This window comes from Patagioenas fasciata, chromosome 1 (assembly GCF_037038585.1).
Source record: "Patagioenas fasciata isolate bPatFas1 chromosome 1, bPatFas1.hap1, whole genome shotgun sequence".
NCBI classification, from domain to species: domain Eukaryota; kingdom Metazoa; phylum Chordata; class Aves; order Columbiformes; family Columbidae; genus Patagioenas; species Patagioenas fasciata.
Genome location: NC_092520.1, coordinates 123,450,276 through 123,464,901, shown reverse-complemented (window position 1 = coordinate 123,464,901; position 14,626 = coordinate 123,450,276). Strand labels below are relative to the sequence as shown.

Here is a 14,626-nt window from a genome sequence, read left to right as displayed (position 1 = left end):
TGGATTTTTTTTCTTTTTATTTTTTTTGGCTTTTCAAAGATCCTACCGACTAGTTTTCATCCATTAGTTGTAAAGGCATTAAAACGGTTGGGGTGATGCCAGTATTTTAAAAAGTGGCACTACTTTTGTCTTGGTTTTGCCATATAATTTGTGCCTGTGAAAGGCAGTAGGAGCAGCCTAGGAAACAGTCCTATGCTTTGCGATATGACTAAGCAGCAGAAACATGAACTGCCCTGCTTTCTTCCAGTGGACTGGAGTTCTGTTTCACACTCGTGGTCGTCACTTGTTTAAGCTGAAGATCAAACATACTCCAGGGACACACTATCTGGGCATGTATACAAGATTCACTTCAGAGAAAACCTGAGCAAAAGATGAACAGCAAATAGCCTTGTCCTTCTCTCAGAGTCAAGATGTGGCACAGGTATATTCAGTAACTACTTTTGAAGAAGATTAGATTTGTCCTAGGTTGTATTTGAAAGTTTTAATTATCTGAGCATCTTCCTGCAGCAGTTTGCTTATACACCATAAATGCCAGATGGAGTTTACTGAATACAGATGATTGCACTTGGCAAAATACATTTTTTCCATCTAATTTCACTATCTAAATATAAATAGGCAGGCAGGGTTAGAAAATAGGTGGTAGAAGGAGAGGAAGAAAAAAAAATCAACACTGCACTTGGCTATAGGAAATTCCTACATAACCCTAGCTGATAAACACTGACCCCTCATCCACCCTTGTTTGTCTTAGCCACCCACGGGTATAAGTCACTGACATACACCTCATTTTCAGGAAAGTGTGCTTCCCTCAGAAAGCTGTGTGCTATGTAGTTTGATGGAGAGCTACTTTTTCCTCCCTACACAACTTGTTCATCTAAGTTAACTAGGACTCAAAGGTATCTTCAGCTCTTAATGTGAGTACACAGAATGCCATTACTAAGTTATAGATTAGTTCACATGCCCTGATGAATTTTGGAGTAAGAGAACTGAATTTCAAACCGTGGTAAAGGTGAGCAGAAAACATGAGCCAGCCATGTGGTAAAGCTGTGTTGGGGGTGGAAGGAGGCATAGTGACTTCTCACCCATGGAGATATTAACATACATGTAAGGGATTGACCTGCTGGAAAGCAGCACTGCAGAGAAGGACCTATGAGTCCTGGTGGACAAGAGATTGACCATGATTCAGCAATGTGCCCTTGTGGCCAAGGCCAATGGTATCCTGGGGTGCATTAGGAAAAGTGTGACCAGCAGGTTGAGGGAGGTTTTCTTACCCCTCTACTATGCCCTGGTGTGGCAACATCTGGAGTATTGTGTCCAGTTCTGGGCTCCCTAGTTTAAGAAGAAAAAGGAAGAGAGTCCAGTGGTGTGCTACAAAGATGATTAGGGGTCTGGAGCATCTTTTTTATGAGGAAAGACGGAGAGAGCTGGGTCTGTTCACCCTGGAGAAGAAAAGGCTGAGAGGGGATCTTATTTATGCTCACAGATATCTCAACGGTAGATGTCAAGAGTATGGGACCATTCTTTTTGGTGGTGCTCAATGATAGGATGAGGGGCAACGGGCACAAACTGAAGCACAGGAAGTTCCACCTGAATATGAGGAGAAACTTCTTTACTTTGAGGGTGCCAGAGCACTGGAACAGGCTGCCCAGAGAGGCTGTGGAGTCTCTTTATCTGGAGATATTCAAAACCTGTCTGGACACATTCCTGCACAATCTGCTCTTGGTGAACCTGCTTCAACAGGTGGGTTGGACTAGCCGATCTCCAGAGGTCATTTCCAACCACAACCATTCTGTGATTCTGTGATAAAGGGCATGCGTAAGAAACATGAGATAAACATGCTATGCTGGGGATCAATATCCTGTTTTGGGCTCTGAAAGAGAACAGAAAGAATAGTAAGTTTGGAAAAATTGCTTAGAAAATAAAATAATGGAGACATGTGCCAAGAGGACAGCAACTTCCATGCATGTAAGCAGCTGTTTTAGAGGGGAGATCGACCATCTACCCATGGGCAATGGTGGTCAGACACAGAGTAACTGGCTTAGCTTGCAGGCATACACTCTGGGGAAGGGAGGTTAAATATGAGACTAGATAAATACTATATCTAGAGGTGTTTACCTCAGGGACAGTAACATCCATTACTTGCACAGGAGTTTTTAAGACGAGGGCAGACAAGTATATCTGACAAGGCAATACACATCTGGCTAAACTACAGACAATTATCTCCCAAGGAACTCTTGCATTATATTCATATTTACCTATGAATGCTGTACCTATACTGAGCATGAAAACTGCTTTCTACTAATACCTCTTTATATTAACCATGAGATATCTCTACAGATGATTTTCTAAAGTGGTATATATTGCATATTTCTAAGACCATGCCACAGCTTATCAGAGGTCAAGAAAGCACTGGAAAGTCAAGTAAAGAATAGAGTCTTTATATCTGGTAAGTTATTAAGGTATGTCTGATAAATATCCACCTATAAATGTATGTGTATATAATGTATATATAATGTGTAAGAAAACAGCTACGATTTCTTTACTCATTTGTCACATGTTATTTTATTTCAATCATGAAGAATATAACACGCAAACTACCACAATAAGTGATTACTCTTGTCAGTGATCAGGAATGAAAGAAGCACTGGAAAACCCACATTAAGATTTTGCTGATACATTCTACTCTAATCTGGTTTGTACAGTGAAGATGAGATGATTACTAGGCATCACTGCAAATTACACTTCTCTAAAATACTGAATATTAATGCCACTTTTTCTAAAGTTAATAAAATCCACTTGCAATAGGATTAAAGTGAACAGACAGACACCTCAGTGTAATATCTATATACACAAAACTACATGTATGCCTTCAAGGTTTCCACAATAAAACAGAAGCATTATTCAAGTGAGAAGAAGAGGTGCTGAAAGGCTGTATTTAGAAGACGCTGTGGCTTTCCTAAGGCTCTAAGCTAACACTGTAGCTTCCATGTAGCTTTTCAGGAAGGAGGAAATCCAAAAAAAGAAACAAGCAGCAGCCTACACCATGGGAAGTCCCCTATCTGATAAAAGCTTCTCTGTCTCAGGATGAAAGTCAGAGGTAAGTCTCCCTCTTGATATCATTACAGCTTCAAGAGATGGGTTCCAATTTCTATGTATGATATAGGGAGGAGAAAGTATAGGAGGTTTACTACATTGTTAAGCAAATTTCTGTTTTTTCTTTTTTTTTTTTCTTTACTCAAGTTTTTACTCAGTTAGGTAGGGGTAAAACAGCAGGTACAGCTCATACACCCTTGTAGAACAGCAATATCACTATGCTCCAACCAGACATATCTCCCACCATACTAGCACAGACAAAAAAGTAAAAAAAAAAAAACCAAAACCAAAACCGAAAAAATATTGCTAGGTAGAAATTTTTTTACTATGTGGGAGCTAGATCAGCAGTGTAACAAAACCTGCTCAAAGCACATATGAAGTCTTACACTACAACAAACTCACGCCTTACCAGTGGTATTGACACCTTTACACACCCAGCAGATACTGAGTCAAGGACTTTGCAAACTTTAAGAAAAATAATCTACCAGAAGAAACCATCTTTTTTTTTCCTTCTGTCTTCTCTGATACATGAACTAAAAAAAAGCTGTGATGAGTTCACGTTTTATTGAACATCTCTTGGCATGCAAGACTGGATGGCCTCTAGAACAGAGAGCATAAGCCTCGGGGACTCCCTCAGACTTCAGTCTAATCACACATAATCACCATGAATTTTAAACAAACACAGAAACTCACCCGTGTGGTGTAAGCAGCTTCTGGGTCATCTTCCAGTACACGAGAGAGACCAAAATCTGAGACTTTGCACACCAAGTTACTGTTGATGAGGATATTACGAGCAGCTAAATCTCGATGGACATAACCCATATCTGACAAATATTTCATGCCAGATGCGATCCCTCGAAGCATGCCTACTAGCTGAATGACTGTGAACTGGGCATCATGTTTCTGGAAAACATTTGAAATGTAATTTCAGAGATTGTTTAAGTTCATCCTTGCACAGATTTTTGATAATGAACCTGGAAGCTCTTCAAGTGAAGAGCTCATGAGTCAGGGGTCATGATTTAAACATCACACATGGAAATACTTTGGTCTGTGGAGGATAATCTCCCAGTCACCTGAGGGAAGGGGACAGATTTTCAATTCAGATAAAAATCAATTTTTCCCATTCTTCTTGTCATCAGAATTTTAATTTCCTAGATGGGATCTGTGTGAAAGCAGCATATAAATTGAAGTTGTGTGTGATCCTGAGACTAGAGTGCTAGGTTTTGAGAGAAACAGATGTCCAACTTCTCTGAAAGGCCATAAGAATTAGCAAAAATCCCAGACTTACTCAAGGACTAATGAAAGTTTTCTATTACGCAAGCATTTTTTTTTTTCTAACAAAAGCAAATATTGATTTGATTCAGTGGTTTTCAAATTCCATTAAATTTAAACTTATTTCTCAAAATTTTCCTCAACTTCAGGAACACAAAAATAACTTAAACACACTGTGACTTAGCCTAGAAACCAATAGCTGCATACATTTCTAATTATCTACTTCTAGACTTATTTTAAATCTCCCAGCTCTTACCAGTGCTGTTTGTTAACATCTACCTTTGATATTGATACATAGATACATAGACGACAGGACACCAGTACATCCTAGTGCTCTCAAATGAATTCCCCAGTGCTGTAAATTTATCATCATAGGCAGCTCTCCAGCTCTTCCTGCTGCTTCTCCCAGAAATTTATTAAATACATGGGAGCTGGTTCTGCCATGTGGGGTGAGCTCACACGAATCAGCCTGCAAGAATGACTGCATTAATTTCATTTTTGATTAATAAGCTTAGAGGCAATATTAGCACTGTAAACATTAAGCAAATATATGGCACAGCAGATGCTTTAAAGAGCCACTCAAAACTCTCTTTCACGAAGAAATTCATTATTATAGAAGACTCTTAGCAGTTCCCTGTTATGAAACCTTCTTTAACTAGAGCCAACACAAGAGGATGTATATAGACCCTGGAGAAGATTTAGCTTGAAATAGGAAGAAAGTTTCTAACCATGAAAGGAATGAGATGCTCAGACAGCCTTCCAATGGCAATAAGGAAATCAAGCTGACCAGTTTTAAAAGTCATTTATAGCAGGGTTATGTGGCCTGAGTTGCCTGTGATATTAGGTTCTTATCTATGTTTCCACACAACTAATAAAAAGCAAACCAAAACAACAAAAAATAAACCAACCAAACAAAAAAGACAAAAAAAAACCCCCACAAACAACCAAAAAACCACACTGAAGTAAAGAAACGAGTTGAACAACTGTTTTGTACAGTCAGAAATTATTCTTTATTCCTCAGAGCTTTCTTCAAGGATTTTAAGCCTAAACAAAATATATATAGTTCAGTTCAAACATATTTCATTTAGATATACTGACACATTATTCATATGTATTTTACATGCTCCAGTGGACATCATAACATACATAGTACATACTGAAACTAAGGTTGACAATATATCCCCTTTTGGGGCTAAATGTCTAGTTCAGTGTTATGAATTTGGGGGATAATGTCACTCAACCGTGGCAGAACCAAAGTAGTCTCTCAGCCACAGCTGAGTTTGCCCTAACAAATTAAAATTAAACTAGTGTTTCCCCTCAGATGGGATATCATTTCTGCTATACTTCTTGTTTTGCCACAAGTAAATCTTGGTGACACAGGGAGCGTTTAAATTTTTTTAGGCTCACTACCAACTTTGACAGAAAACAAAGATAAATCAACAACAGTATTAGTATGTCTAAGGTTGGGGAAAGAAAACAGGCCAATAAAGTTTGCTAGCAAAACATTTCAAACACCCTGAGGTATGGAGTTATTCCCTAAACTTTTCACATTTAGAGAAACAGCTCTTGGCTCAGTACTATTGGTTTACTGAAAAATTTCCACAAATCCATTCACTTTGGAAATCTCTTGGTAAGACTTACAGGCTGCCAACCAATAAGCATAACTGCAAACTATTTTCATTTTTGCATGCCAGAATTTTTTTAATAGATGTGACATACTCATCAAACCAAAGTTTTCTTCATTTTGGAATAATGTTTACTGTAAACAGTCAAAATGGACTAGCAGATCCCTACTAGGTTTTCTGAGCACGTTGCAATGCACACAAAACCAAACAGAAACAATGAAATATCAAGCAACAAGAGCTGATGATGAGTGAGAGTAGAGTGGTGGTAAATTCAAAACAAATTCAAAAATAGAGCCAGTTCTGCACCTTCCAGTTTTCCATTGCACTTACCCGTAGGAAGCTGTCCAAGGAACCATTTTCCATATACTCAGTAACAATCATAACTGGCTTACCTGCAAACAGATGGCAGGGGTCAGGCATTTAAAAAGAATACATAATGATCAGCAAGAACATGAATTTCAGAAATGCACCCATATCTTTCAAATCCCAAGGATAATTTAAAATTTAGAAAGAAAGCAAAAGATGCATCTGCAAAACCAACTCTATCCACAACATAATTGTACCTTCACTTAAAACAACAGAAATAGAGTCATTTCAGCATAAACTGATATGATTTTTAGCAGCTCAATCCCCAAGAAAGAGTGAAGCATCCTGCATTTTCAGCGTATGTTGTGTTATCTATCACTGTTGAACATAATTCTTCATATAACCCTAGAATTTAGGCAATGAAGTAGACGTATTTTGCCATGCATTTGCCCCAGGCCCGCTCTTGAAGGGAACTGGGCACTTGCTGTGGAAGGAGTAGCAGTTTCTCTCCAGAGTAGTGGTGCAAGGACTGTGGAGCAGTGCTCTGCCACATGGGCACAACCAATATGTTCCTCAGAGACTATGGTATGGGGAAGATTAAATAGCCTACATGGAAGCAACATCAAAAAAACCTTCTCCCTCAGGAGGGTATTTACAATGCATTTAAACTGTAGAGCTTCAGCATTTTCCCAGTGTAAGTAAAGGAAAATGTTGGGGTGGGGATAGAGATGGAAGATGGACAATGGAAGCAATATAAGGCACTGGAAAGAAAAGCTGAGCTGTAACACAGCCACATTCCACTGCTGGGGTTGAGCCCTCTTTCCAGGCAGTCCTGCTGCCCACTGCAGCAGGATCAGTTGCAACACTAAAAGAAGGGAAGATTCAGACTAGATGTGAGGAAGAAATTTTTACAATGATGGTTGTAAAATACAGCAATAGGTTGCTCAGAGAGGTGGTAGATGCCCCATCCCTGGAAACATTGAAAGGCAGGCTGGATGGGACTCTGAGCAACCTGATCTAGTTGAAGATGTCCCTGCTCATTGCAGGGGGTCTGACTAGATGCCTTTGAAGATCCCTTGCAACCCAAACTGTTCTATGATTCTATGAACACGAACCTCCCCTCCTACCAAGCACAACATAGCTGGGAACCAAACACATTGCATCCACAGGGCAACAGCATGCTCTAAAGAAACAGCCCTGCATCCTTGGAAAGCCTCTAATATCTTTCAAAACTTCCCCATGCAGATTTAGATTAGTTTGTGATATAACTGAGATTTTATATGCAACTCTGACACATTGAACAGACACGAATGCAAAAATTAATGTGATTACAGTAAAGTTTCCAAAGGTCATTGCTCTGTTAATATTTTATCATCATATGGATTTTATTATTTCATAATATTTTCTAAAGCTTCGTTTATTTTCTCTTTGTGGTAGAGTGAAAGGTGGGTAAGAGCATGAAGTTATTTAAGGAGATGAATTATTATTTCACATATAATAGAGGAGGGCATTTGACCCTAAAAGCCTGACAAAGGCCTGCATATTGTATAGCAGGCATGGTGACATTTTATTTTTTAAAACTGAACTGTGTGAGGCTTAAAAGAGGTACTCAGTATAACCAAAAGCAAGAAAGCCATTAAAAAAGCAAGTGGTAACAACTACTTTTTTGTTTGTTTCTGAGAAAATACCACTCCTATCAAATATAAATTCTTAGAATAGAAATACTAATTCCAAAGCATGAGTTTAATATAATGAGAAGAAAATCCTTTGTCCACTGTATAGATCAATTGGTTAAAATACCTTCTTTCTGCTGTGCAAATGATGTGTTATACTGTGGGAGTCACACTAATGGATAATCGACTCTGTCATCCATTAACTGGTAGGAACACACTCTTTATCCAAAACATTAATCTTGAATCATATAGGATATGGTGCAGATAAAAGACCTAAAAATGTAAAATCTCTCTCTCTCAAAAAAAAAAAAAAATAATCCTTTGCTTGCCTACTCTTGTTAGCAAGAAATTTGCAGCACAAGGAAAAGTACCTAACTTAAACTGTATGTATAAGATTAACCCAATGGCAAAGGTAACGGACAGAAAATGCTGCTGGATCATTCAAATAAAGGGGAGTACACCAATGGGGCTACCCACAAATTTCTGTGATAAATCCACGTACTTTGAAACCAGGAGACAGTTGCCTGGTTTCTGTGTATACTCAATTTTATGACATATCAGAAGGCTGAAAACAGTGTAAGAGGCTATGCCTTTCAAATTATTAAGAGACCATCTTCCTGCCTTGCTCACCCGTACTCAGAAAGCCTGAAGTGCAGGATTCTACTTTCATTCAGTTGGAAACGTGTCCATAATAAGAAGCATATGCTCTGAAGCAACACGGTGCGCTTTTAAAAGAACATTCTGCATTCATTTATCAAAGCACAGCCGTTTATACACGATAACAACTTGTGTCAACAGTGTTGCTGAAATTTATTACACTAACAGGCTACAAATTGCTGTAAATTATTAGTAAACTAAGCAGAACATGTGTGCTGGTTATTAAGACTACTGCCTACAGCGCGCCCAGGAGACCAGTGTAGCAGCTGGAAAAAGCAAAACAGAAATCTGTGTGAAGTGGGGGAACAATTCTGCACTGGAGCCCAGGACTGAAGCCTCATCTGGTGGGTGCACCTCCTTCAGACTGTGGTTGGATTGTCCCACTGGCACACTACGGCCACCCCAGCTTGAGAACTCCTCATAACAAATGGTCCTGTTATTGGGATTGTAACAATTACAGTTGTTAGGAGTTGCTTCAGAAGGTCTGCTTAGTATGAAGAGCTAGATCATCGCTAAGGGCCACCTGTCAAAAGAATTTGCATAATGAAGAAAAGGTCACATCACCTGTTTGTCATGCATTACCTGCACTGAGAACAATCCAGCAAATACTTCAAGAGACTCTCTACTGACTATACATAAACTAACACTTGTGAGTGTGCTTTAATAGCTATCATTAAAAAATATGAACACCTGCTAATTTGATATTATGGTATATTAGATTGATTTAGAAAAGCCAAATCCCACTACCTTCTCATCCTATCACACTATAGAATGTTAAAGAAAATAAATTATTATCTTTACTTGCATTTATGCCATATAATTTTACCCAGCAAATAGTTCCAGATCAGTTTTCTCAATGCATGTATTCAAGCTATCTGGAGAGGGTGTTGTAACCCTGAGGCTTTTATTGATTTCAGCTGGGAATATTCAGAGCTTGCTCTCTCATACTTAAATGTGACAGGCAGCTGGCACTCCCACCCTCTCCGAAACAGATAGCAGTCTACTGTGAATACAGCTGAGTAGCAAACTTACTAATAGTCACTTACAGAGAATACAGATGGAATTAGTAGTGCACATTCAAAAGCAATGCACAAATTCCTGCATGCACAGCAATTAAATTATTTTCTCAAGTGCCACAGAAATACAAAATGTAACAAAATAGATCTTAGCTCAGCTGTGTACAGACTGATGCTGGCATTTCAAGTAATTTTGGGACTGCAAATCTTATTCTGACTGTACAAAGCGTGTGTCATTGAAAAGCAGAAGATAACTTGGATTTATACAGGCAGATCTGGCAGCCCTTTCCTGATGGGACCATGAGACCAAAGCTGAAGAATAACTTCTTTGTTATTTAAATCAAGCAAAATAGACTTTCATGAATCACACTCAGAGAAAGCATTATTATTGTAATTATGTTTCTTCATAACATATAGGGGTTTGCATACTTCAGAATAGTTATTTTTAGACACATTCTTGTGGGTTTTTTTTGTTTAAAATAATTTGTTGTAGTAAGCTACAAAATTCAGGCCTATGTTTGTAAAACCTTGCATCATGCAATTTTAAAACCAAAAACCCTTAAAACCAATAAAACAATCTACTTAACAACAAAAAATCTGGTATACTTCTACCCAGTTAAACTGAAAATGCACATTGGAAGCAGTTGATCGAAATGGCAACAACGTTCTCTGCCAGCAGAGTCCTCTAAGATGAACTAGGAAACATGCTACTGATTTTTTTCCACTCCCCTGAAAAATCTCAGAGAATTCCTGGGTTTTTTTTTTTTTCTTTTCTTTTTTTAAGCATACCCCATATGAAATCTTAGTGATCTCCCACATAATAACTACTGGAGGACTTTGATCATTCAATTTACCACCTTATGTTGCAATGGATATTTAGAAAGTACAGCTGATGTCTCTGAGTTTATATCTCGTGGAAGAAGCCAGTTTTAGTACTTCTTGTAACCTCTTTTCTATTACCAACTACTTCTGCCTTTCCACCTCAAGGCAGAGGACAATCAGCAGCACAAGCAATGAAGAGTCAGAAGTTGCCTAAATGAGGCAGCATCGCCAGCACCAAATCCCACCAGCTGCTAATAAGGAGAAGAGCACGCAGGATCTGGGCAGCTTTGAGGACGCTACTGTGGCTGCCATGGGAAAGCTGGGTAGGACCTCGAGGACCAGCACCACTGTTCAGGAATGCCAGTTATGACTTGCTGGTATCTTAACAAAAGTGGAGCTGGAGAGGGTTCTTCAAATATATTACTTTTGCAGGAAGGTACCATGCATGGATGGAGGTTTTAATTATTTTTTTTGTCTCGAAAAGAGAAGGTGATTTGTTATCAAAGACATAAACAAAAATATGCTTTAACAAAAGCAAACAAAACCAACCAAACAAAGAAAACAAAAAAAACCCAACCCAAATCCATAACAAAAACACCCAAAGGCAGATGTAGAAAATTACTATTCGTAAATATATATTATCAAAGAAATAAAATCATTTTTACTACCGATAATCTAAAGCTCCACATTTTGACTTTTTTGAGATTTTTACTAAGGGGATCAGGATCTTTAAAATGTCTCATACTGGTACATACTGAATATCACATGGAGTATTTTCCCGGCATGAAAACCATGTGGGAAAACGTTTGGACCAGTATCAGTTGCTGTAGCCAGGTAGGCTGTTCATTAATTTGTGCTAATGACAAAATCTAATGATTTAGTTGACAGCCAAACATATTGCTTCAGTGTAATTAGGAAACATTAGGATATCAGACTCCAGGACTCCTAACAGATTATCAGCAAGTGCCTCTTGGCCACTTTGAAGCAATTTGTAGCTCTGGAGTTTATTAAACCTGCCAGTTTATTACTGAGCTGCACTGTTCTTCAGAAATGCTCCTCCTTCTCCATGTTCTCTCTATTTTTTTCAAGCAGACTGTTTTATTCCCCATTTTTTCCCAGCTCATCAACCCAGGGTACTGTTTCTAAGTTCTCGCCATCCTGAGAGCATCGAAACAGTGAAGCTCCTGCAGTTGCACTGTGGGCAATTTCCTCCGACACCGTTCTTCATTGGATCCTTCAGCGTGGGCTTAGCTGGTGCTTTCACATTGTGTGATTTTATTCCTGCTTTTGAGGAAATAACGATATACGTTGCAAAAGCCATGCTATGTGTTTCTGCTGTTATCTCTTTTGAAGGATATTTGGTATATATCAACAAGGTTATAACACAAACACTTCTGCAAGGGTTTGCAGAGCATAAACATGGATGCTTCAGTTTTCTATTTGCTTTTGCTCTTCCTTGAAAGATCAGGGCATCACAGCATAATTTAAGTTGGAAAGGACCTCCAGTGATACTTCCCATGCAAAAGAGATAACCCCGTCATATCTTACTTTTAGTGACGACTCCCTCTAATCGAATTATATTAGGGTGGTCAAACTGTCCCATGATGCTTGCTTCTCCCAGGAAGTCCCTTCTCTGTTTTTCAGTGTAGCCAACTTTCAGGGTTTTGATAGCCACTGAAATTTCCTTTTTAGAAGGCAGCTTTAGGCGTCCACTGCACACTTCTCCAAATTCTCCTAAAAAGAGTGGAAAAATGACAAAAGATGAAATGTAGTTATTTCATGGGGATTTAAGAAAAAGGACATAATATTCAGCAAAGGCCCCTGAAGTGTGATGTTTACTGGTGGGTCACTGACCCAAAGGAAGCCTTCCGACAACTACTTAACATTTCCATGCTTGGGTCCTCCATCTGTCAAACTGGACAGTGTCACTTACACAGCATATCCAGATGACTACAGAGCAGAGGAATGCATAAATGTTACCAGAAAATTCACTTTCTATTTCAGTTGATGCACTTTGAGACAATAGTAGGAGGGCTAACTGATTAACACACAGGTATCAGAATAGTCATGCACCCATTATAGCCTTAATTTCTACCAGAGATAGTGGAGGTCCCACATATTTTACTTATTTCAATTAAAATACCAAGATAATTAATATCAAATGAATTTAACTACAATAGCTGCAAATAAAAAATAAATACATGTGGATTATCTTTGTTCTATCATTATTCAAATGGATCTAATTGTGCGAACATTTACTGTCACTATGGGACTACAGGACCTGATAGTCCACCATGAATGTTGTGCCCACTGTATGTTGTGTGAGTTGTCTACATAGAAAATGGCAGATATCACTGCATGTTTACTTTTATACAATGCCGTTTATCCGTCGATATGTAACAGAAGAAGAATGCACAGAGGAAATTATCCTAGCATTCAAACAAGAAGTATTAAATATATTGACAAACTGCTGAAAGAAAACATCTCACTTGAAAATTTCTGCATTTAATTAATAATTACATAAAGCATATAAGGAAGTTTTAGTATCTTAAAAGACATTTGAGCAGTAACTGACTTTTTATTCCCAATTATCCAACTCCCCACCTTAGATTTGATATGATATAATGAACTGCACATACAATATTCCAGTTAAAATTACAGTAGCAACTGTTGCTTTAATGATAAAATAAGTAAAATAAACTATAGTAAAAACCATGAATGGATAAAACATACAAGAAATATGATGGTAAGAATTGCCCCACATGATTAAATAAAGGTAGGTTTGTTTGTTTGTTTGTTTCCTTTCAAGAAACTAGAGGGTGTTGCTGGAGGGCTTTTAACACTCATTTTCCAACAGCACATGCCTATTCAGGTCCTTTTGTCAAAATACATGAGATCTGAATATAAACAGCCCCTCATATGCCGTATTTTGTCAAGTGGCTTTGTATAGAAAGTTTGACTTGGAAACAAACAAACCCTATAAATCTACATCTATCTGGCATAATTTTTATTGAAACTGCGAATGTGGTTTTTATTTTCATCATGGAAAGAGTGATTATACTGCTTACATATGAGCTTTTTCCAACTTAATGTGTAATGATCCTAAATGCAATAGCATTACTATTCCTCTAAAGAGCAAAGGCTGTTGGAGCTTATTTGCCCACAATGATTCTTTCTTTATCTCTGCAGCTGATTGTTTACATTAAGCAACATCTGTGCAAACTAAAAATGACCAAAACCCACAGAAATTAGATCTATTTAATAGGCAAATTTAAATTGTGTTGCCCTTCATAGATTTAAAGCTCAGAAACAAATGTGCAATGGATTGACAGCCATTCACCATTGACTTCAGACATGATACCACGTGGGAGACATTTTAGATGTTATGGTCAGCCCATTTATCTGCAAATTGAAATTATTCTTTCATCAGCTTGCCACCAATATGGCTGGCATTAGAGTCCATGTCCTATTTGTGGCACTACAATTTAGCAATGATAAAGGGAGTCACAACAATGACCAGAATCTTAACAGTGCTGTGTGTTCACGTTCAACAAGGAATGAGGAGAAAGACATGACAATAGTTTTGGTTTATCAAAATTATGATTATAAATAAGATGGACACCAACTCCTTTTTCTGTACAAGAGGTAAACCAAAGAATAGTTGCAAATTACAGTAAAGGTCAGGAAGATCAGGAAAAAAATCCTAACAGTAAGGACACTTGGGCAGTATAAAAGACTTTTTAGGGAGGCTATAAACTCTTTTATCTTGGAGATCGTAAAGAATAAGTATCTGTCAAGAATGGTACCTAACAAGTTCTGTTCCAGGCAAGGGTGTGGACTTGATGAATTCTTGAGGTCAATTTTCAGCTTTATTTTCTAAGGTTTCTCTGTTAGACAGCCAATTTAACCGAAAAAAAATGAACACGTGTCATAGAGCAATGCCCTTTCTCTGTTGCTAACCCAGGCTAGATTTGAGTCAACAACACAGAAGTGAATGTCACCATATCTTATCACCAGCTGCTGAGCTTCTTCATCCCCTAGACATGGTACTGTGCTATTGATGTAATATATACATATACATATATACTACTAAAACAACACTTAGATTACATCTATTGTTTCTAACATTATTTGTATTTCAGGCTGCCAAGATAGGCAGCAGCTC

The 14,626-nt window shown here is 38.1% G+C and overlaps 1 protein-coding gene across 2 annotated transcripts in view; it reads right to left on the bottom strand.

The window, feature by feature from the left end:
• Positions 1 to 14,626, bottom strand: part of EPHA3 (EPH receptor A3) — a 230,746-nt gene that overhangs the window by 28,692 nt on the left and 187,428 nt on the right. For both annotated transcript variants that reach the window (XM_065853481.2, XM_065853471.2), the window contains exons 11-13: positions 12,010 to 12,195; positions 6,318 to 6,379; positions 3,784 to 3,993 (exon numbers count right to left, since the gene is read on the bottom strand). In XM_065853481.2, coding sequence (XP_065709553.1) covers positions 3,784 to 3,993; positions 6,318 to 6,379; positions 12,010 to 12,195 — 458 coding nt within the window. The remainder of the gene's footprint in view (positions 1 to 3,783; positions 3,994 to 6,317; positions 6,380 to 12,009; positions 12,196 to 14,626) is intronic.